This window comes from Rhamphochromis longiceps, linkage group LG14, assembly GCF_057381845.1.
Source record: "Rhamphochromis longiceps isolate RC_006_pf linkage group LG14, R_longiceps_female_GT1.1, whole genome shotgun sequence".
Taxonomy (NCBI): Eukaryota; Metazoa; Chordata; class Actinopteri; order Cichliformes; family Cichlidae; genus Rhamphochromis; species Rhamphochromis longiceps.
The window spans coordinates 24,027,811-24,051,507 of NC_140570.1; the positions used below are offsets into that span (position 1 = coordinate 24,027,811).

Here is a 23,697-nt window from a genome sequence, read left to right on the forward strand (position 1 = left end):
CACAAGTAAATCGCAAACTCTTTATTGTACAATTAATAACTTTGCTGTCTTCCTTTTCTAAAATATTTCAATTATCTTTTTTCTTTAAGGTCCACTCTTTAATAAGCAGAAATAGTTTTTAAAAAATAAAACAAAAACACAAAGACAGTACACTGTAAAAAAAAAAAAAGAGTTTCATTATGAGAGCTTCTTTCTTATGAAATACAAAACATAATTAGCAGGACGTCTGCTGCGTTTCAGTAGAAATATTAATTATTAATCAGCTCATTAGGGTAAAAGGAAATTAAAAACTTCATTCTATTGAGTGCTCCGTTATATATGTCCAAAGACTCCAAATGCTTAAAATAAGATCTAAGTATAGCTTGTTGGTATAGTCCATTAAGACCAAGCCTGCATTACAATGCTATGAGTCATAACAGCTAATCAATGGAGTCGCATTGATTTTCCTATGAGTCTGGCTACAACCTGAGTTAGCTCATTAAAAGCTGAGTCTGGAGAAAATGGATCTTTAAGATGTTGGAGCTAATGCCACAAGATGATTGACTGCAACATTAATTTCTTTAAACCTGATTCGTTTACTAACGCTTCTTCAAAATGCTGCAAGCTTTAAAATTGTGGTGAAAATAACATGGGTTTTTCTTTCTTTTCCATCTGAAAAGAAGTTAATGGGGCAGCTTCAGCATCACCAGTTGTGACTTCCATTCAAAAATAGATACATGCTTTCTTTTTTTGCCAACAGAGCTTTTCAAGCATCTAAACATGATGTATCTGAGGGTTTAAAAATAAAGTAAGGTTTAGAAACCAGAACATTTCTGTACTTCAGAGGAAAAAAGCCTGGCTTTATCTTTATCCTTTTATTTTAAAAAAAACAAAACACTTTGCTAGACCCAAAGCAGCGATATCTAAAGGAGTCATTCTGTATTCATTTATTATTCTCTGACATTATTGTGGAAGAATTTTGGTGAACTCTTCTCTATAAAATTGACTAAGTTGATTGAGGTTTGCGGCCATTCTTTTATGCACAGCTATTTGTGTTCCTGTCGCAGCATTTCAGTTGACTTGAGGTCTGGACATTGGGCTATTGTAACACTTGTGTCCTTCCCCTTTTTGGCCAATTTGTCATAGGTTAACTGAGACCTGTCTGAAATGTTGCTCTTGGGGTTTTTGTAGTTTCTATGAGCATAGCTCCATGGTAGGGTGAATTTGATGGGAAGATCATGGCATCATATGAACAGATACCAGAATTCTCCAGAGTAGCAAACCTCCAAAACTGCTTCTTATGGAAGGATATACATGATTGTACAATTCAGGAAATCAGCAGTATAGACCTTTAATTAAACAAAACTGGTTTTATTCAGGGTTTATACTATGCAGTCAATGTTCATCTTAGATTGTAATGATGTTTACTAAAAAAAGCTCTGCTGACGCATGAGGAAGCTGCTGTATAAATTATGAACCAAGTAACAGACATAATGTTGATTCAAACGCTTCCTCTTTCAGTCTTTTTGCTGTCTTTCTTTCACTTTATTATTCTTTTTCTCCATTTCTGTCTCACACCCCTGACACACACTTATATACATCCATCATTATTGCCTTCCTTTTCAACTTGACACTTGTGAAGCACACAGCTATGTTGCATTTATAATTATCTATATGTTTAATGGCGAAGACTAAGAGACTGGGTGTATGGGTTAATTGTTGCATACTGTCTGCGAAAAAAAAAACTCTGAGCACCTGGACATAATACTGATTTATTTCTTGTTAAATATGTCAAACACTGGGCACACAAAGTTATGCTAACAAAGGCTTTGTATGGCATGCATTGGAGGTAATGCATATTTAAATATATCAGGGTTGCTCAGTCACGCTATGATTGCATAGATTGGACAAAAAAAAATACAATGGCTCTTCAGTTGCGGCAACAGTGTCTAACAACAAAACCAGAAGTGGCTTACACTGAAGAACTCGTGGGAGAGCAGAACCCGAGACTAATATCACATTAACCAGGACTCAGATGCATACATTATTCAGCTTCCTCCTTACACTGTGCTCGATATAACATACAAATGTAACAACAAAGATTGCCTTTTATACATACACAAAATAACATACACAAGTGGGATGGAAATAATCCCGTTACTTAACTCATGAGAGGAAGACTTTACTTGAAAAAGCTGCCATGCAAAATCCTATAATATCTCAATACACACTCACACACATACAATTGTACACATGTCTATCACATATAGCTTATTATTCATATTAAATTAGTAGTGGCAGTAGTGGCAGCTTTTCCTCCTTTGTAAGCAGTTAGTGCACAGTCTTCTTGTTCAGTCCGTCTGCGGCATCTCCAGGTTAGTTTCATCTGCTCCCAGACTCCATTACTCACCAACACATACAGCACTGGGTCCACCACAGCATTCAAACTGGACAGTGCAAGCGTACAGGAGAAGAAGAAGTGCATTTGTTCTTCAAACTTGCAGTAACTCCCATTGTGACTCTTATCAAAATTGTTATTATAAAATACTAGTGAGCGTATGAGCAAAAGAATATGATATGGAGCAAAGCAAACTGAGAAGATCCCAATGACTCCAAAGGAGAGAAGACGGACCTTCCTCTTAACCTGGGCGCTCAGGCCGGGACTTCGGCCCACAGTGGCTAACACCCTCCAGTAGCTCACTGCCAGCACTAGCAGGGGTAGCAGGAAGCCCAAGCCTACTCTGAGCAAGTTGAATAGAGCAATAGGCTTCTCCATGGGGTAGGTCTCATAACAACGGTCATTATTGTTGTTCTCATCATGGGCGTCTGTGAGATTATCATAGACCAGCATTATGATGTGTATCACCACCACTACCACATAAACTACGATACACTGCATCCAGGCGTAGCAAGAAGTTCGGTGTGTCTTGAAGCGGAGTGGGTAGCTGACCACCAGACAGCGGTCTACAGAGATACAGCAAAGCAGGTAGATGCTGATATACATATTAGAGTAGTAGACAAAGCCAGCTACACTGCAGGACCCAGAACCTAGCATCCAGCGGTGGTTAAACCGGTAATAATTTATCCAAAGGGGCATAGTGATGATGAAAAGGAAGTCAGAGATAGACAGGTTGAGCAGGAAGATTCCCAGGACATTTTTTTGCCTCACTTGTTGAATGATGGGGCCCAGGGTCAGTACATTGAAGATCAAACCAAAAACAAAGGCCAGTATGTAAACAGACATCAGCAAGTTACTGACAACACTCTCTCCAATGTTAACGCATGTTGAGTTGTTGCCTGTTTCTGGTTTAAAAGTGGAGTTCATGGTTCCTTTAGTTAGCTGTAACTCCCCTGGTTAAAAAAATCACCTGCAAGACAAAAATACATCATTAAATCCATGAAATTAAAATAAATACAGTAACAATTTGTATGGTAACACGACTTCACCGTAATACTTTAAAAACATATAATATAGCTTAGATATTTTGTATCCCCTATTCTATTTCATGGTTGACTGAGCTCAAGAGATAAAAAAAATAATTTGGTTGTCCTGATGTTTCTCAATGTGAGATAGTTTGATTCTGCACACTATATGGTGTTCAGGCATAGTGTCGATGGGAGTCCTCCGCTTCCTAGTATGGGTTTAGTCATGCTGCTTGATGATAACAGTTTGCACCCACGGTTTTAATAGAAAGTGAAATTGCCAAAAGTCCCTGCCTCAGCTGCACTGTATGGAGAACACATGTCATAAGGTAAGCTGTCGTTGTTGTGGAAACAGACAGCATTAAGGAACTGATACCTTTTAGATTAACTTGATGTAGAACCTTCTGCACTCGATCACCTGAGCACTCGATCAACATTACTTGTTGTTAATGCTACTTTTTATTAAATTATCTATAAATTGCTGCATTTATTCTCCTGCGTGGTCTAAGTTGCAGGCGAGGATCGCACAGAATGTACAGGCAAACTGATTATTTGCATTTTACAGTAATCACAGATTACAGGTTACTTTTTGTTTCTCAGCACAATAAGAGCCTTGCAGGCTCCCACAGAATTGCATTCTGGGGGACAAAAAAGTTGGCAGTCATATAGTGAGTTGGACCAGTTATTTCCAATTTAAAGATAAGATAAGATAACCTTTATTAGTCCCACACGTGGAAAATGTGACGTTACAAACAGATGCAGATGTGACGAAGGTAGTTGTTTACTGCAGCTTCAAGAATGAGTAATGTGAAACTCATGCACTCTATAAATGAATCAATTAATTCTCTCCCTGATTTGAACCATCACACCTGGTCCATCACAGAGCTCTGAGTGTAATTCACACCAGATACATCTTAAAGATTAGCGTAACCCAGCAGAGACAAGAATTTCAAAATGAATTTAATAATAATCCAGTAATACTTTCTGTTTCAAAAAGATAAAAGACAAAGAGCAGGTCAAATAATCTGCTGTGAGACTGATTTTGTTATTTTGACATGAACCTTTCCTCTTTGAAGAAGTCTTCTTTTCCATGAGAGTAAAGCTAGCAGTGCAGTTTCAGAGAGGATACGAAACTATTCGACTGAACTTGGACATTTAACCCTTGTATGGTGTTCGGGTCTCTGAGACCCGTGTTCAGTTTTTTTCAATAGAAAAATTAAACAATTAATTATTTTTTCACGTGTAAATGTGTTGTGTCTTTCCACTCACTCCACTTGATTATAACTGATTTATTTATAACATTTTATATAAAAGAAAAACGAGAAGCACATTAATTCATAAATGTGATCTAACAAAGGTAAAGGGAAAAAATTAACCATGTTTGCTGTTCATATGTCTTGTAATTGGGATGAAGTAAACATCTGTTGAGTAATTTAACATAAAATTGTTTGATAGTGTTAATTTGGAAAGCCAAAACTCTAGCGGGTCCACCAGACCCATGAACACTGGCTGAGTAACAAAAATACGAACACCACACAAGGGTTAAAAGGTGAGAGATTTGTGGTATAACGACAAGGTCAGTGGGCAAGGCATCTGAGAGAACCTCTGCGCTCTTTGTTGGGTATTCTTTGTAATACACTGATGAGTGAGGTTTTTTGGCCAAGCTAGCATAACTGCAAACAATCTGTTGTAGCTTACTGTGACTTGTAACATGTGAGCTGCATTTTATTTCCCATAATATGCATTATCACATAATCTCTTTTATTTATTTGCTTTATGTTTTATCCTTATAAATTTGTAAGTTGTTATGTTTGTTGTTGTTATTGCTTGTCTCTATTCTGCTGTGTACAGTGTCCTTGAGTGTTTTGAAAGGCACTTTCCTAAATAAAATGTATTGTTGTTGTTGTTGTTGTTGTTATTATTATTATAATAATGGTAATGCTGGCTCACTAACTAGCTTGGTAGAGAAGAAGTATAATTCAATGCAAAGGCCATGAACAGATTCCAGTTCTTACTGAAGGCCATGTAAGCTACCTCCTGGGGGAAAAAAATAAAAGGCTCTATGACTGAAAATATAATTGAAATGATGATGGATCACATTTGCATTTCCTGCTCTTTCAATTTTTTATGTCCAGAAAAGATAACAAAATATACCTATTTTGCAGACTAAGACAAGTAAGGGGTGCAAACAATGCCTTTTGAACGGCAGGAGGACTTTTTTGAAATACAGATTTTCTAGATTTAAAAAAAAAAAAATTATTTGGAGCACACATGTAGATGATCACATGACACTAATTGTCTTTCTTCATGTCAATATGTGATGTATGAAGTTGTCAACTTTGTTTGAAAAATTAGGTAGTGTCCATAAAAGTGCATAACTTAGCAAAACATTATTATTAACATTTAATAAAGTTAATTCTTTATGACGTTTATATATCCCATACATATTATCGTGCAGGCATAACGATCAGTTACATTACAGGCGTGTCGCATGAATTTTGTGCAGCACGTTGCAGGCTTAACAGAAAATGACTTACATCATAGGGCTTGCAACACATTAATGTGTATAAATGATAAATATTTTTATATGTTTTACTCAATTATACATCTCATCAAAGTACAAATAAATAGAGTTCACTAAACTTTCACTTTTTAAAGTCCAGTTGTTTTCAATGAAATCCTACACATTTCATATGGGACATGACCATCTCTTAACATAACAGACCTAATTGTTTTCTAGTAATGCACATCTTTAGGCTTTTTGTCCCCCTGTTTTAATCTACTCTGTTTAATGTAAAAGTTAAAGAGTGACATGCTTAACTGTTACAGAAGGAGGCTATTCGCGCGTTCTTGTTAATGTTTTAAATTCTGACACATTCATAAATAATATGAAACCTAAAAATGGTTTGGAATATATAGTCATAATTGACGACTAATGCATTAAAAATACAAAAGATGCTGCACAGTTAAAACAGTTTAGTGGTTTATTCGGGGTAAATTTGGATTTCCTACAGCATGGCCATGTTTTGACTACAGATGCTAACAGTGCGGTTAAACAGACATGTTAAGATGCTGACTGAGAAGGATATTTCTGGGCAGACCGAGCATGAGTTCAGCTTGGTTCAAAAATAATTCAACGAAACTATGACAGGCTAACTAAGGCCAGAACCTGATTGTACAAAAGAACTCACACATGAATACTACATAATTAGGAATGTTGTTTCAGAGGAACTGTTACAAAGTTCAACTGGTTGTGTTATGGTTTTCCTTTCAGACTGTTTATAGGCTTTCTATTGGTCTGTGAAACTGTGTCATCAGCCTTGAACATTTTTTAAAATTTTAGTTTATCACAACAGAATTTTTTGAAAATGTCCTCTGGTTTCAGTTAATAACCAAAGTATTTATTCATATTTACACCATCAGTACAATCTTATACACCCATTCATTGTGACGATTAAGGGGTTAATGTTTAGTTTGTGTTCCACTGGAAAAAAAATCCACATTAATTATTTTACCAGGTAATGGGAACCAATGGTTAACACACTCTTCTTAATGTAGACCACAAGACTAAAATATTTTTGTACAGATATTTTATTCTTTCCATTTGCTGTATAAAATTTAAGCATTAGGAGATCAAACTTTGCTCGTTATTTCTGTGGCTTTTGCTGATATTTGTTTCCTCTCTTTGTTTTGTTCCCTCTCTCTCTTCCAGGCTTGACCCTGGTGTGTTTATAGGCTCAGGAAGCATCTAATGCTATTAACGTCCAGAAAACTCAATAATAGAGAAGCCATTTGGAGACAGATCGTCTTCAGAGAACGATAATGTGTGTCTGCACGTGCCTGTGTGCAGGTGTGTTTGAAATGGGTTTGATTTAATGGATTATTCATAAAATTAAAAAAAAAAATGGGAGACTTATCATGACTGCATTATAGGAAAGTTTTCCTCATAAATCAAAACTTTTCTAAAATATTTCAGTTGTTAGTCACCACTTAGGATACTATGACTAATGACAAACAGGTATTCCCCTATTACAAAGATAGCGTTTACCTCTAATGCCTGTAATGGTTCATTTGTCCTGTTCAGGTCCTTCTTAAAAACAATATTTTTTTTCTTTTTTCCTCTTGCATACATCTTTTTGTTCTTTTGCTGTCTCTATCAGTACATTTCAAATCCAAACAAACGACTACTTTGCACAGCTGGCCAGGGCTTGATTCACTCGTTTTTTCCATCTGAGCCAACTATGTGTTTGTTAGCATTATGTGCTGAAGTAAATCTGGTTGTCATTATGAATTGTTAAGAGAGCAGCATTTTAGCCTTATCTCTAAAGAGGGGGGATGTGGTGATTGCCAGATGCCCCCCTTTTAAAACAAAAAGAAGAAATATGCATTTTAGCTTGCCTCCCTCATACCAAAGTGGTGTTTCAAAGGTAAAGCAGTCCACAGTTTCTTCTTCCAGAGCAGTTTTCTGTTGCCCTCTCCAGCATGCTGTGGTGACCACCGCTGGGAGAATCACAGAAAACATTCAACCCTCCAGAGAATCAACATTTCAAACCTAATTATTTTTGCAGTGGTTACTCACATCACCTCAAGCATTCCATCTTTCCCTTGACAACAGTCCACTGGGTACAAAAAGAAGCCCAGCATATGAAGTGCGGTTTCAAAATAAATTACTACATTTAAGAACTTGGCAAACATAATAAAAGTTACCTTTGAACTTGTCCTTTTCTAGGGCAGTTTATAAAAAGTTTTACATAAATTCCCTCATCTGGTTTCCAGAACTCCAGTCAGTAATGAATGACCTCACCTGTTGTTTGTTGATAGAAAGTTGTATCTTGTAGAAAGCTGTCCAGTGGGTGAAGAGTGTTAGACGCATTCCAGACCTGCTTCAGGTTCAGCAGAGTTCAGTCCAGGAAGATCAGAAAAAAAGCTTCAGAAGAGACTTTTCAGAGCTGCTGACATGCAGCCAAGCCACTGCAGTTCCTCATAATCTCAAATGAACCAGATCATTAACAGCCAGTTCAATAGCTACAGATGCAAGAGGTTGTTTTTCTCTGTACTGTGTAGTTTGCTCTCGTTGCTAGTTCCCGTTGACAGCCACAGCTGAAATGTCAGTAAGAAGTGTGGAAGGGCGAAGTACAGAAAGGGGAAGACACACGTAGGAGGAGGGAGGTTTGCTTCTGCACACGTGCGTGCAGGAAGTGTTCAGGGCTGGGCAAAAATTAAACGGTTATAGAAAAGATATGAATCATGCGTTAATGCTCTTATGAGACCAGAAAAAAGTCCCCTCCTCCTCCTCTCCGATTTAAGGGAAATTTGTAACTTATGGGTCGGGAGCTGCATAGCTCCTGTCTTCCCCTTTTACATCACAGTGAGTGTTTAAATAGCATCATTGTAGTTGTAGCTCTTAATGAGTGGGTCATTCACTCCTTTTTTTGGTCTAAATATCTTTTTCAGTTTGGCTGATCACTTTCAGTCTGGTTCAGTACGAGAAAACCAAAATGTGTCAATCACGTCACTGTAAAACACGAAGAAGATAAAGAACGTTGCTCTGTTTCAGATGATGTGAACACTGGGTATCAGCACCGTGTAGGTCTCAGTCGAGGCTGTTCACATGTTTATAAATGGAGTCTGTGACGAAACCTTGAGGTTGCTCTGGTTATGCGTTGAGTGACCATCAGTGTACAGATGTGAATGTTGACGGCAAGAACACATTCCTTACATGACGTTAAGAAAAAGGAAAGGAAAGTAGACGATTATTGAAACGGAAACGATAAATGTATGGAAATAAAATACTCAAAAGGGGAATTTCCAGATACTCTGATTTTCCACCACCTGAAGCATTGTTTCTTCTTTCCTTTGTAATGCTTTGATGTCACACACATGTTCAATAAGTTCAGCTTTTTGTCACTGCATTTCAGCAGAATATGAGTAAGAATGAGTAATTTTCTTTTTATTGGTATTCTTTCTTTTAATTTTTTTCTTCTCTAATAAACAAATGATTAAATAACATTACATGAATGTGTACATTTTCCTGTTGAATTCAGGCTTTTATTGTCTGTCATTTCTAACAGATCCAGCTTTTTGTCTGTAATGTAGTCTTACAGAGCTTACATCACTTAGCAACCACATTAATTGTGTCTAAATACTATTTAAGGCCATGTTGGTGATGTATTATTTTACCTACCTATGCTACTAACCTATTTTTTCTTAAACTCAAATACAGAACAAGTTTATCTGTCACTTCTGCTGTGGCTTTTACACTTTTTTAACGACTACCTCAAGGTGCCAATAATGTGATGCCAAAAAGTTTAAGTGCTGAGAATATTTTTTAAAAGTTGTGCATGTGGATATTAAATTTGTCAACTTCCCTTTTTCATTCCTTAGTATGACACTGATATATGGAAAATTCTTTGCTATTTTGGCAAAAGAGAACAAGACAAGGCAGTGGGCATATGTTTGGTGCATTTCAGTTTCTTGTAACTGTTTCCTCGCATGATAGTGTGCTTCACCTCTATCACCTTAAAATAAATCATTTTGTTGGTTTACCTGCCTGTTTTTTGGTAACAAGCATCCAACTTGCGGTCACATGAAGCAGAGTCAGAGGGCACTAATGAGACAGAGCAGTAGGCATACAGTGAATTTTGCCATCATAAATTTTCCATAAAAACTATTTAAAAGATTATTTATGGAAATGTCATTTTAGAAAAACAGTCTTGTATGTAATATAAATACAGATATTGACATTTTATGATAATGGTAGGATTGCAAGTATTTCACACCTCCCAGTGGTTTTTAAGCTTAGGGTTTAGCTTTTGTTGCATCACACAGTGGTGTGATACAGAAAGAGATTTAGTACCTTTTTGGTCATGCATCTACATGACAACCGGAAATGCGCTGCAATTTTCTGTAATTTTGCAAATTGCTCTACACAGTTGATCTATTGCCTTTCAAAATGCATTACGCCTGAGTGCAGGGGCAAACTCAGCAGCTGGTATAGCCGTTTAATGTACTTGATGGCCAAGCTGGAGGTCATCGGTTGTGCAGTCATACCAAGTGGAGGAAAGTGCAATCAGAATTTGTGATCATGTTACACAATCACAAACAAAACATTTCCAGAGCTAATGATGGTTTGTGGGCTTTGTGTTCAGTGTTTACACAGATCGTTATCTCGAGAAGCATGAAATAACAAGAAAGTGGAAATGACTGAAAACTCTGGAGTTCAGTTCTTATTTTGATTGGGTAGCATTATCTCGAAATTCCGCATGCGTGCACTACTTTCTTTTGTATTTAATGAAAAGCTGATGTGTTTTCCAGATGAGGTGCAGCTATAAACTGAGAGTGCAAATTGCAATTGTTCTAGGAGTAGTTGCAGTTCAAATAAGATGACACTCTCTGAGTTATGAACACTCCTGGTAACCTTTTGAGCACACAGCCAATTGCCTCTTGTGGAAAAACAGCACTTTCTCCCACAGACTTCATTAATACAGATAACTTCTGAACAAGCCTGAGAGAAAATGGAATTGCACCCACTGGCTAAAATCAATTGGCATGCATGTGCATGCACCCCAAGCAGAGCTGCAGAACAAAACAGACTCCACTAAAGCTGACAAGAAATGAGCACTGGGAGGTCTCAGAGGTTTAGATGACAAAACGTGCTATGGAAATAAGTAATCAGTAGCTCTTTCCGTATGGAAGCGACACTAATATAATACAAGTTCAAAGATCACATTACACTTCTGAGTACGTTAATAAAGTATCAAGTTGCGATTATTGTTAATATATTTCTTAGTTTAAAAAAAACAAAATCAAAAAGAACTATGTGGTGAGGCGTGGTCGGCGGTGCCAGGCGGAAGCACCGGCACGGCATCCGCAATCACGCCCACCGTGTTTAAAAACACGGGGAAGCAGGGGTAGAGAAGAGTTGTGGTGTGATGAGTGTGTATTTAAAATGGCTTCTTTATTACGCCACTCTCTGGACCCTCCGCGTCTCTATCGCACCACAAACTAATTCTCAAGAAAACTGTCTGTGGTAAAGACAAAAGAGCACACTAATGAGAACAAGATTACACGTTAATTCACAACCAAAACATGGACAGACAATTTTGTGTTATATTAATCTACAGCAGAAAAAAAAAAACCTGAATGTACTGTTTACAACAGTCACATACCCTCATTGAGCTTATTAGGTACATTTTCTAGCACTGCACTGGCCTCCCTTTTGCCTTCAAAGCCCCCATAAAAGATTTAACACGGTGCTAGAATTTTTCCTCCGAAATTCCGAGCCATACAGACATGATAGCATCAAACAATGATGTGAATCTCCTGTTCCACCGCATTCCAAAGATGCTCTGCTGGATGCAAATCTGGTGATTGTAGAGGCCATTTGAGTACAGAGAACCCATCATGAGAACCCAGTTTGAGATTATTTGAGTTTTATGACAGTATGTTATCCTGCTGGAGGCAGCCATCAGTTGGTGGGAAATATACATTCCTAAATGATACACTGTGGTCATATATGAATAAGCATGGTGGACAATAGCACTCAGGTAGTTTAAAAAAAATGTGAATTTGGTACTGAGGGACCTAAAGTGAGCAAAGAAAATATCCTCACCACCACCAGCAATCTGACCAATTTATAAAAGGAAGGCTGGATCCATGCTTTCATGCCATTTATACCCAATTCTGACCCTACCATTTGAATGTTGCTGCAGAAAGTCTCATAAGCAGGCACATTTTCCAATCTTATATTATTCAGTTTTGGTAAGAAGTGTGAATTGTAGCATCAGTTTACTGTTCTTAGCTAATAGGAGTGGTACTCTGTGTGGTCTTCTGTTTAAGTTTTAAGTTTTAAGTTTCATAAGGTGCATTTAAGGTGCATGTCAGATTCTGTTCGGCATACCTTTTCTACAACGAGCAGTCATATGAGTTACTGTATTGACAATGCTCCTGTGACGTCAACAAGCTATTTTCACGCAGAGAACTGACACTCACTGAATATGTTCTCGCTTTCAGACCAGCAACTATGTCACATTCTTTCCCATTTTTATGTTCCTTTTGACAGGTTGTCCTATGGGCCAAAATGCACTGGATTGCTGCCATCTGATTATTAACTCTGTTAAATAATAAGCCAATCAATTATTCCTCTGTGTGTGTGTGTGTGTGTGTGTGTGTGTGTGTGTGTGTGTAGACTGCTAAACCTAGTGCTTGCAGGTGAAAAGAACACTTTCATTTAAGAAGCACAAGGTCATTAATCTGGATGCCCGACTGCTTTTTTGCTTTCAGTGGAAACGTTGAGTGAAAACAGAAATATTTTTAAGCTGTCTTCCACCTACTCTAACAAACTAGACTGATATTGCTTGTCGCAGATAAAACTCAATAGAAATGTAATTTCTGGTGCCAGGTACGTCTCTCTGGAGGTTTGGGCCTGTCTCTTTTGCTTACTAAGTGGAGGGCTCTACATGACAGTGCAAAAACAATGGGCTGGAAGATTGAAGCTGATGAGATAGAACGAAAGTTACTGACACTTGAAAGAAATAAAAGGAGGGGAGGAAAAAGGAAGAGTCTATCATCTGGCATTGTTTGAGAATGACGACGGGTGTAGGGTAGGAGCAACAAGGGTGCACTTCTACCAGTATAACTGAGTGAAGAGTACTCATTTCACAATGGGAAAAAATTCAGCGTCTTTGCCTTCATTGCCACAGGGTCCTCTTGAGTGCCACTCAGACTGTGGGGTGTTAAAAAACACCAAAAAAAAAAACCAAAAAAAAAAACCCCACTGTCTGTGCTTTGAGAGCTGGGAGTACTTTTTTGTGTGTCTCTGGTTCCAATTCCATCATAATTCTTTAGTCCATGTTGCCTATGTCTGTACCAAAGTACCCAGCAGCATATTTGGAGGGGAAAAAATCTCCTCTTCTTTTGAGAGTAAAAGAAATAACAGCCTGTCAGCCTGTGAGTAGAAAACTAGTGGTGCAGAACAAGTCGTCCTTATTCTTTTGTTATGCTTTAAATGAAGCACGTCTTTTTCCATAGACAATCTAAGGCACAGTAATGGCCCTTGTTTTATAAATATATTTATAGGGAAAAAGCAAATAATCTGTATATGGCTGACAAATATTTTAGGACTAAATCCGTATCTGCTCAGGCCTGTGTGCAATTTCTCAGGAAGCAGGTGAAAATGAGCAGGTTCCAGTTAAGCATGCACGGACGTCACGTTAAATAAAACTTCCAAGACAAATACAATGCTGTAGGAGGTTTGTATTATCTAAAAGCCAGGATCATCCTTCAAACAAGTTATACACAGTCTACACATATTTGACAGCTATATAAGCTTCAGGTTATACATTCATAAAACAGTAACTACAGTATGTTCAATGATGAATCTAGATAATGCTACTTCACAGAAACATGTAACACATCGACATGAAAGGTAGTCAATACTTGTACAAGATAAGTTGTCCAAACTAGTTTAGTGACCCACACTGTCCACCCCTACACTTACATCACAGGGGAATGTCTGCTTTTGCTGAAAGATGCGTTCATTTATCTTCTCATTATTAACGGTACAAATCATTTCAGTGACCTGCTTGACCTCAGATGGCTCACAACGAATGATAACACAATAAAAAGCAATTTTCAGCAGCAGCTACAGAGAGCTGTCACCGATATACGAAATCTCACGACTGAAAATTGTCCGGTGAGTGGAAGTATTACACTGCCCGCACGCTAGTTCATTTAAACTCATAATGGCATCTTTAATTACATATAATTTTCTAAAAGGCCATTGTGGCCACAAACCTGCAGTAATTACTGGAGGATTTGCTGTCGCCAGATCGATACCTTTGGTTTTCACTATAGAACACGAATTTATGGGAATGCATTTGTGAATATAGATGGCTTCTCTCAGTGGACTCACTTCAGTAATTACCAGCACAGAGGAAGTCTTTTGTTGCTGTAAAGAGCTCCATCACTGAAAAGAGATTGAACTGAATTTTCTGTAATTCCAGTCAGTCCCATTAAAATAATATATTAAAGAAAAAAAAGAAGCATCGCGTTGCTTTTAATTTCGTAACGTTTCGGCTGGGTTTTACTACTGTTTGTATAGCAAAATGTTTGATTCTTTGATTCTTATCTGCACCTGTGGTAAAATGCCATTTCCTTGTTTGCTCTGATGCACACTACACTGACAGGGGGAAAGAACATGCTGTTTTTCATTCCTCTGACAAATTCGGATTTACGGTTCACTCCGCACCTTTTATCTGTAAAGGCACCCTGAACAGATGAACAGGGAATGTGAAATAGAGTTGAGCAGTCTTTATCATAAAAGAAATTCAACAATTCAAAAGATGAAAGAGGACCAAGACGAGCAGAGTAAATGCTTTAAAGGTTTTCTTCGGGCTGGAGGAGAGAAATTGGATTTATAGCTGTAAAACCGAGTGCTCTCACGCAGCTCTAATCAGTCAGACACTTTATTTTATAAAAACCACATGATTCTTTGCAAGTGTGTCTTTTTAGAGTACAAGGCCACCATCCCCTTCTCCTTCTCCCCGCTTCTTTCATCCTTCCTAAATGAGCGTGAGTCCTCCACCTCTCTGTGGTCAGAGTATGCTGACCCTCTCTGTGAGACCTTGCATATCTGCATCCTCCCCGCCGTCCTCGTCATCGGAAGCCTGCGCCAGAGGAGGCGGCACAAAGTGAGCAGGGTATGGCAGAGTGTGTTCACGGGCATACATTTGCCAGCGGCTGTCATCGCTCTCGTGGGTAATGTAACGTTCCCCAAGCTTAGTCTCCAGTTCCCGCAGGTCGAGCCACGTCTGATAGTCCTGGGAAATGACAAACAGGAATAAACACGGTGATGAAATCTGAGTGTCGGGAATCGCAAAGATTTGATCGATACATGTGCCAATGCATTTGTTTGCGGGGGCACATGTTTGCTTCAACCCACTCGTGGCTACCGTGACAATGAATATTAATTAATCCGGTGACATTCTGGCAACAAAAAAAACAACAGCAATAGCAGCCTGCTTTTCCACCGCTAAACATTTTGTTTTGAAGCAGGCATTTAAGAGCTGTGCAGTCAAAGAAAACACAATTTCTTTAACTAATCCCCTTTCTGTTATGTTTTCAATAAAGTTAAAAACCTCCGGCCTTGAGCTGACATTTCAACGCTCGGATTTGTGTGCATAGACCTCGGCTTTATTGTTGCAATTTTCTTTAAAAGCAACAAATTTTATTGAAGCAATTTTAAGGACTTAAATTGCTGCTCAGAAACTACAGTTACTAGCATTTACCACAGAAAAGGGGGCTTTTTCTTGTATGTTTAATAGCAAATAATAACGGATAAAAAAAAATTGTAGGAACGATAGAGTGGAACATTCATTCTAATGTGTGCCTGTGAGCAGTTCATTAATATAGTACCTGTAAGTATGCGTGGCTGAGACTTTTATCTACACTGTAGCGTTTCCTCATCTTAACTTGCAGCAGGTTGTTGATCAGGTCAATAGCTGGAAACACAAACACATGTTTTTCAATAAAAATCAAACCACCTCTCACTCACACACACGCAAGCACACAGAAACCATCAGAGTTGTCATCTCTTTATCATACCTTATTTGTCTAGACACTAAACCCGACTTTAGTTGTGGTAAAACTGAAGTACAACTTATCACAGATCAGATTGGTTGCATTCTGAAAACAACATTCAGTACTAGTCACTCTTTGCTGCCCTTTCTCATATGCACTCATACATTTTATTTTTTTCTCCACTACTAGGCAAAGGTGATGTTAAATAACAATTTTATATATTGATTACAAAAACCAATCCAATAGCTTTTGCAGGTATTGTAAGTGTACATCAACGTCCATCTCACGGTTGTGTTTAACAGGAGAAATCTCCTCTAGCTGATTCCCTCTCTGAGATTACCATCACTGGAGATCTGCTTCCAGGGATTAGGAGGATACATAAAGGCTGCGTTGTGGATCTGGTCATTGATATCTTCATCTTCATTGAATGGGAATGTCCCGCTGAGGCTGACGTACATAATGACGCCGACTGACCACATGTCTAGTGAGCGGTTATAGCCCTGGTTTAACAGAACTTCTGGAGCCAGATAGGCAGGTGTGCCAACCACTGAACGGCGGAATGACTTCTCTCCAATGATACGGGCAAAGCCAAAATCACACAACTTCACCTGAGAGAAGAAAACAGTCAAGAACAGAGACACATGACTGCGAGGCATCTGGTAAAATAACAAAATGGCAGGAAATGTATATGAGCAAGTGCAGAAACCACATGTGTTGCAAACGAGCTGGTTGGGCAAGTGCGTGTGTGCGTGTTCCTGTCTAGCTATCTTTGTGAGAAAATCTGCATTCTACTATACCTGTGAGAACCAAAAGTCATTTGTGAGGACACAAAAACCGGTCCTCACAAGTTTGAAGCCTTTTTGAGGCTCAAAATGTAGTTTTAGTGTCAGGGTTACAATTAGGTTATGGTTAGGTATAGGGTAAGGGTTAGGCATTCATTTTTAATGGTTAGGGTAAGGGGCTAGGGAAACCATTATGTCAATGAAGGTCCTCACTAAGATAGCTGAACGGTTATGAGAAAGAATGTTAAGAGAAAGAAACAGAAACAGGACTCATGTAACCAAAACGCCATTAGCAAGTGTCTGTTACTTTCCTCAGCTCAGATTTGGGAAATCCATCTGTGTGTGTGTGTGTGTGTGTGTGTGTGTGTGTGTGTGTGTGTGTGTGTGTGTGTGTGTGTGTGTGTGTGTGTGTGTGTGTGTGTGTGTTTTTACCTGTGGGGAGGGATCGGCAGAGGCAAGTAGCACATTTTCAGGTTTTAGGTCACAGTGAACAATGTTCTTAAAGTGCAGGTGCCTCAGAGCTGCAAGAATCTGCATGCACACCGACGTCATGTGCATACCCAAAATCACGGGAGCAAGATGATCCGAAACAAAATCAAACACAGCAAAGCTTCGTTTTAGAATATGCAGAAATGTAAGGTTCAGTAAATGTTCATCATGACAGCAGAGGAAGCATGCAGCGAAACACTGCAGCATCAGAATGCCATTTTAGTCTTGTGGGTCTCTACTACCCACTCTCTACCGCTATGGGACTTATTTGAAAATGCATACACACCTGCGTGATGAGGAACTTTGTGAGCCTCTCGGGCAATCTGCCTTTTTCGCTGGAGAGAATCATCTCCAGCATGTCACCGTGTAGTTTCTCCATGACCACAAACACTTTCTCTGGGGTTTCAAACATACACTCCAGGTTTACAATGCCCAGATGACGTAAACTCTGAGAGAAACAACAGAAGGGTGAGGGGAGTGTGGGGAGAAGGCGGACGATAAGAAAAAATATGTTGTGTGTAAAAAGATGAAATACCAGAAATAAACTGTGATAGAGTGTGAATCTAAGAAGCAAATATAAATTGGGCAATACAGGAAGAACATCACAGGAGGGGATAAACAGAAAGGACCAGACCGTGACAACCAGACAGTAAACCACAGGAGAAGGAAGCAGAGAACAGAAAATTTATAAACTCTGTTTTGGCAAACAATATAATATAAGTATTCCGCAGAAGTCACACATATGACATATGTTCCATAAATAATAATGACTGCATAACTGCATTTGTGTAAAATGCCGAGCTGCAGGGGGAAGTTCAGACTGACTAGTGCACCACTACCTCCATCTGCTGGGGAAAAAAGTCTGCCGCCCAAGAAGGTGAAATCAAACATACGTTGTTATTTTTCAAAAATATATATTTTAAACAGACGTTGTTAATGTGAAGTCTTTCCCTGTCACATATTTGGCATGAATGAAAATGTTAAATGGTTTTATACAGTCGTGTCATTTAGTTGAATTCTATATGCAAACTTTCATTTTTGCTCGTTTCAGAAGTTGCAATCACATAAGGAAAGGAGAAACAGTACTACTTATTTAAATACTGTCAATGACTGCGAGGTAAAATAATTAGAAATTAATCATTTAAATAAGCAAAACTGAGCTTTTTTAATAGTGTAGATTAAAATCTGGTTATTGTGATACTACAAAGCACAGATTACTATTACATTATTACTGTCTCACTGTGTTTAATGGTAGTTTTTAATATTACAAATGGTTTTTTACTTTCTTTCAGGCATAATGAGCTTGGAAAGAAAGCATTTGGATTAAGTTTTGTGGAGACTTGTCACATTTCATCCAAAATGCTTCTTTAGTTCTAAAACCAAACGGTGGAGAGTCCCAGGTATTTAAACCCTAGTGGGGGTCGTCTCTTAAGAGTCTTTGACCCACTTTTAATCGTGTGAGTCATCACATTAGCCAAGGTGTAAAAAAAGATAAAGTAAAAAAGGCATGGGTCATTTCCACCAGATGTTTCAGGTAAAACCACAGTATCACGTGACCTGTTGAGATCACCTAACGCAGGTTGTGAGTGCGGGCTGAGGTGCTTGGGAAAGAATGTCAAGACTGTATTTTAGGTGGCTGACTGTGACCTCAATAGGACATATGACCTCTTGGCAAGGTCTCACAGTGGGTTTACCCGAAACCTCTGCTAGCAATGACCTCTGCCTTTTTTTCCACACCTTGGCTCATTTAATGACTCACATGATTAATAATGGTTTTAGCACAAAATGCTTCTTGGATGAGAAGTGCAGTCGCTTTCTTTTCAAGCTTCTTAGACGACCATGATCTGAACGATTAAGAACCTGCACAGACACTTTTAGACGTAATCATTAACATAATTTCTTCTGAGAGAAAGTCCAGTGAAATGCGTGCGTTTACCTGCAGGATGGCCACCTCATTCCTCAGTTGGCTCTCTTGCTTGGTTGGAAAACGAAGCTTGTCGATGACTTTGACGGCCACGTCTCTCCCCGTCTTCCTGTGCTTTCCTGATGGGAGTTTGTGCAAGTAACAGATTGTTTACATTGTGACAGTAAACTGAATATACATACATATATACTCCATGCACATCATTGTGGCAATTTGTTGCCGTGTTTGGTTATCGCCAAACATGGTGCTGAGTATTATGGCCAAACATCTTCTCTTTGGCTTTGTCCGTCTAATGGACATTGTTCCAGATTTCTTGTGGTTTGCTTAGATGCAACTTTGCAAACCTAAGCGGCGGTGCTTTGTTCTTTTTTTATACAGTTTTACCCTGGCATCCCTTCCTAGCACATCATACTTGTTCAGTCTTTTCTAACTATATTGACATGAACTTTAACAATTAAAATGCTAACTTGTGATACATATACATCTATCTCTACACACCCAGATTTTTATTCCATTTTCTAACACTTACTCTGGACTAATGCTGGCATGAGAAACATCACTTGTGAAAACTGACTAAAACACTCCTTAAAACCTGTAAACAGCCTATTATGTGTCAAATCAGGTCAACTCTAAAAACACATTTTAGCACAGTGCATGATACACAGAGGTTGTGAAATACAATCTTGCTTCTTGTTAGCTTCAAACTTTAGACACCGCTGCTTTCAGCAAAGCACTTTAACCATCAAATCAATGGACTGATCAATTCCATTGTCGGATGTAGGTCTCCATACCTCCATACACTACTCCAAATTGCCCAGATCCAAGCACTTCATCAGCAAAAATCTGGTACACTGTGCCAATATCCTGTAGGGATGCAATATTTCATGCATAATGCTTAATGTATAATTGATGTCAATATTGACAGAAGTTACTTAATTAGACCACAAGTCATACCACATTCTCTTGGATTTGACTGTTGGACACAGATATGCTGACAGAAGCTTGTCCTGGAAAAGAAAAACAGTGATAGGAACAAAGCATAGGTTATGCAGTGTAATAGTTCTAAATTATGTCTTTTCATCTTGGCAATACAATCTTCCACAAAACAATTTCATCAACCTGTTTCTCAACTTACTGTGAGGCATGTTCCCCGCAGCTGGCGGTGCGTCCTGAAAGATGACTGGCATAAGGGCCTGTCGAATGGCGCTCTCCCATGCTTTTGCCACCTCACGTCCAATGCCACTGTTGGGCGCCACCTGGCTTGGGGAGGGAGGTGTCTGTGGGACAGTCTGGGGGTGGCTTTGGGTCACAGAGGGGAGGGTGTTGGGATCCTCCCCTACAAAGTAGCACATAGTGGCTGTGATAAGCTCAAAGCAGTGGGGATTGGTGCCTTGGGAGACGAGACTGAAGTTAGAAGCAGGACGCAACTCCAGGATCTCAGAAAGAGGGATCTCCTGCAGGTGGATGAATGAACGGGTTAGCAAAAGAAAAGGGCTGCAGACTTTAAATGAATCTTAGCTTGTTAAGACAAAAGCTGTCGTTACCTTGTAGTATTTGTTGGAGGTGTTATTCTGGAAAAGGATGATGCACTTACAGTCCAGACGCCAGTAGTGCCTCTTTCTCTGTTGGGGGTTGGAGTAGGGTGAGATGTTGGGATGGGACAACAAAAATGAGCGTGGTGTGGCGAGGACAGAGTATAAAGGATGGGGCATGGAGCGGGGGGGTAAATTTCAGGAATGAAAGGGGATGTCACCAAATGCCAAAGGAGAAGAAGGATGAAAAGGAATTTAAGCTACCAGATGAACAGGTGGGAATCGAGAGAAAGAAAAAGTGAACGAAGAGTGTTAGTTCAGCCAGTGAGGGGGAAAAAAAACAAGGAAAAAACAAAACAAAACAAGTAATGAAAAGGTAAATAAATTGCCCTAGAAAGTCAAATATAGATTTTAGATCTTAAGAGAAAGAAGGCAGGAAATGGATTTTAGGTTGAAATTATTATATCTGCTGAGTGCTTCAGCCTCATACACAGAAATATTACAGAAAAGAAAGCAATAAAGTGCATGAAAGCGGGCACCTCATCAAGGTGGAAATGGCTGCACAACAAGCTGCTAGACAGAAAAAATAGATGTCTAGAAGGAATTTACTGCCATAAATCATAGAAGAGAAAGTGAAGAAAGTGAGTTCATGCATCTACAATAAATTAATTTAAGTCTCCAAGTGTTCCACTACTAGCAGAATTTCAGAGTGGTTCATGTATAGTTTTTAGAAAGAAGGCAGTACAGGAATCATGGGTAGTGTTTTTACCAGTGTGTCTTTATTGCTGTAGTGAACCATCCACCCTTCCTTTATAGCTGTGCTGGATCGACGGGTTGTTTGTCTCACAGACTGTACCACCCTCATTAAAGGGATGTAAACACTAGAAGGAAAAGGACAGCATTAAGGTAGTCAGCAGGTAAAATATGAGTTTAATTACATTTCTATCAGTCTGTCTATAATATTCTTATCCAAAACATCTCACACCTTTGATCTCCATTAGTTCCGTCCTGATTGTTGTCAGGTGAAAAGGAACCAGGGATGCTGCAGGCCTCGTCCGAGTCATCTATTGAAGACTTGTCAGAGCCGTCATACTCGCTGCTAAAGTCCATTGGAACCTCGGGGTCCGCAGTGGGACTCAACATGTCTGAGCCAAAAAACAAACAAGAGAAGGGTTTAAGTGCAGCTTAGCCTTAAATATACTATGAAACAAATGCTATTACCATTCGTCTAATTCTAAAATGCTACAGAAGCTAGTTCACTTTGTTGCAAACCAACACCAAGAATACTTACCAGAGTTACTTCTGTTTTCTGAGAAGATAAAAAGATTAGTATAGTGAGTTTCAGAGCTGTTAGATAAAGTGTTATACTCTCAAGTAATCTAATTCTGACAATGGAAACACATGCTATCAAATCCATGCAGGGTTAACAGAGTAATACACACACACACACACACACACACACACACCACAAAAGCTAATACATTCATCTTTACTCACCTCCAATGGTCTCGCCAAGGCAGTCATTAGGAACTTTGTATGCACATCGTTTGTGGCAGTTGAACTTACAATCTGAGAAGATTGCAGAAACAGTTTAGGTAAACCAGAAAGACCAGTGAGCATTCTGCATCCCACTGAAGGTCATACAAAGAAGACACTCTGTTCAGCTGCGCTCACCTTTGCACTGTAGCCCTTGTCGGAAAAGTCCTCTAAGAAGCCTCTTGCAGTACTGGCACACCGTCGGTCGAGTGTATGAGTGAACAGCGAACGTGTGGGGCACCTTTACCTTGCTCATCAGCATCTTGTCGAGATGAACTGGTCGCCCCGTGTAAAAACGCCGGGCGTCGCTAGCTGTCCGTGGCTGGCAGAATAAATAGGAAACAAATTTTTAGCGACAGTCACAATTGTTGAGGTGCTTAAATCAAAACCTTTGGAAGCTATTCAGCCTGTAGCCAAAGTAATTAATTACTTCACTTTTGCTTATAGCCTCCGAACCTTAATAACTGTTGATTTGATCAGTGAATTTGTCAGCAAACAGCTGAGTGACTCTATGGAACATCAGCAAGTGCTTCCCATCTACCCTCCTACAGCCCACATTATTTATGTAAACAGTAGAAGCAGTATTAAAGTGGCCATGAAGTAAAATGTGTGTTAGGGTTACTAGATTTGGACACTTGAAGCTGTGCTGTAAAACGGATTTGTCCTCAATGAGCTTTCAGTCATTTCATATAGATAGCTGGGGGGGGGGGGGGGGGGGGAAGGCAACTTAACAAGTGCCAAATGTCAGGCCACCACTAATTACTTTGAGGACCTGTAATCACTAATTTAATGAAAAAGAAAAAAAACAACCCCAAAAAGAAAATAAATCAGCAGATGCTGCAGGTGTATATGGAATGACCCAGCTACTCACATCTAGAAATTACAGAGCCACACTGTTATGTTTTTTGAGATCTCCCTATTCACAAAAGTCCCTTATAATGAGTTTCTTTTTGCTCTGTTTTTGTTTTCAAACAACACCCAAGGGAAATATGTGACTCCTTAGCTGTTGAATGCGAAACTTTGTTCACCCTCGAGTCGCTGTGTATCTGTCTGTTCTTTGTTGTTGGACGGAGTGTTTACACTGTCTTCAGTTCCTTCTCTGAAAACATCTTCCTATTGTAACTAAATTTCCAGCTGAAAATGGCTTAAAAAACACAGGAGGCTGCAGTTTTGGGTGATAATTAACTCGTCATACGTTTATGATTTTATCTGGTACATCATATATATGCGTGTCCGTGCCAGCATGTGCGTGTGTGGTCTCTCCAATTAGACGCCTTTCCTACTTCTTTTTAAATTGGGAGCCAATAACCAGGGGAAATCAGTCAGTAATAAGTGTTACTGCCCATCTAATTAAATGTTTTTCTACATCTTCTTTGCAAATAGAGTTGCTGAACAGAGGAAATCAGCAGCAGTAAGTATTATAGCCTCAACGGACCTAATCTATTTACTTAAA

At 39.0% G+C, this 23,697-nt stretch overlaps 2 protein-coding genes across 3 annotated transcripts in view; both read right to left on the bottom strand.

Moving 5' to 3' along the window:
- Positions 1 to 8,517, bottom strand: gpr184 (G protein-coupled receptor 184). The gene is made up of 2 exons (XM_085429215.1): positions 8,207 to 8,517; positions 1 to 3,347 (listed from the first exon to the last, which is right to left on the bottom strand). The coding sequence occupies exon 2, from the start codon at positions 3,302 to 3,304 to the stop codon at positions 2,258 to 2,260; it is 1,047 nt and encodes a 348-aa protein (XP_085285341.1). The 5' UTR covers positions 3,305 to 3,347; positions 8,207 to 8,517; the 3' UTR covers positions 1 to 2,257.
- Positions 8,518 to 13,641: 5,124 nt separating this feature from the next.
- Positions 13,642 to 23,697, bottom strand: part of prkd2 (protein kinase D2) — a 35,689-nt gene continuing 25,633 nt past the window's right edge. The window contains exons 5-19 of one of the 2 annotated variants that reach the window (XM_085429212.1): positions 22,383 to 22,566; positions 22,206 to 22,277; positions 22,000 to 22,017; positions 21,694 to 21,853; positions 21,478 to 21,589; positions 20,721 to 20,798; positions 20,312 to 20,630; positions 20,131 to 20,183; positions 19,968 to 20,040; positions 19,189 to 19,295; positions 17,539 to 17,700; positions 17,196 to 17,294; positions 16,322 to 16,589; positions 15,817 to 15,902; positions 13,642 to 15,221 (exon numbers count right to left, since the gene is read on the bottom strand). In XM_085429212.1, coding sequence (XP_085285338.1) covers positions 14,997 to 15,221; positions 15,817 to 15,902; positions 16,322 to 16,589; positions 17,196 to 17,294; positions 17,539 to 17,700; positions 19,189 to 19,295; positions 19,968 to 20,040; positions 20,131 to 20,183; positions 20,312 to 20,630; positions 20,721 to 20,798; positions 21,478 to 21,589; positions 21,694 to 21,853; positions 22,000 to 22,017; positions 22,206 to 22,277; positions 22,383 to 22,566 — 2,016 coding nt within the window. In that variant the 3' untranslated portion in view covers positions 13,642 to 14,996. The remainder of the gene's footprint in view (positions 15,222 to 15,816; positions 15,903 to 16,321; positions 16,590 to 17,195; positions 17,295 to 17,538; positions 17,701 to 19,188; positions 19,296 to 19,967; positions 20,041 to 20,130; positions 20,184 to 20,311; positions 20,631 to 20,720; positions 20,799 to 21,477; positions 21,590 to 21,693; positions 21,854 to 21,999; positions 22,018 to 22,205; positions 22,278 to 22,382; positions 22,567 to 23,697) is intronic. The other variant, XM_085429213.1, reaches the window with a different exon arrangement.

Excerpts from the sequence above, each read along its gene's own strand:
- gpr184 (XM_085429215.1), bottom strand. The coding sequence starts at position 3,304 with ATGAACTCCACTTTTAAACCAGAAACAGGCAACAACTCAACATGCGTT.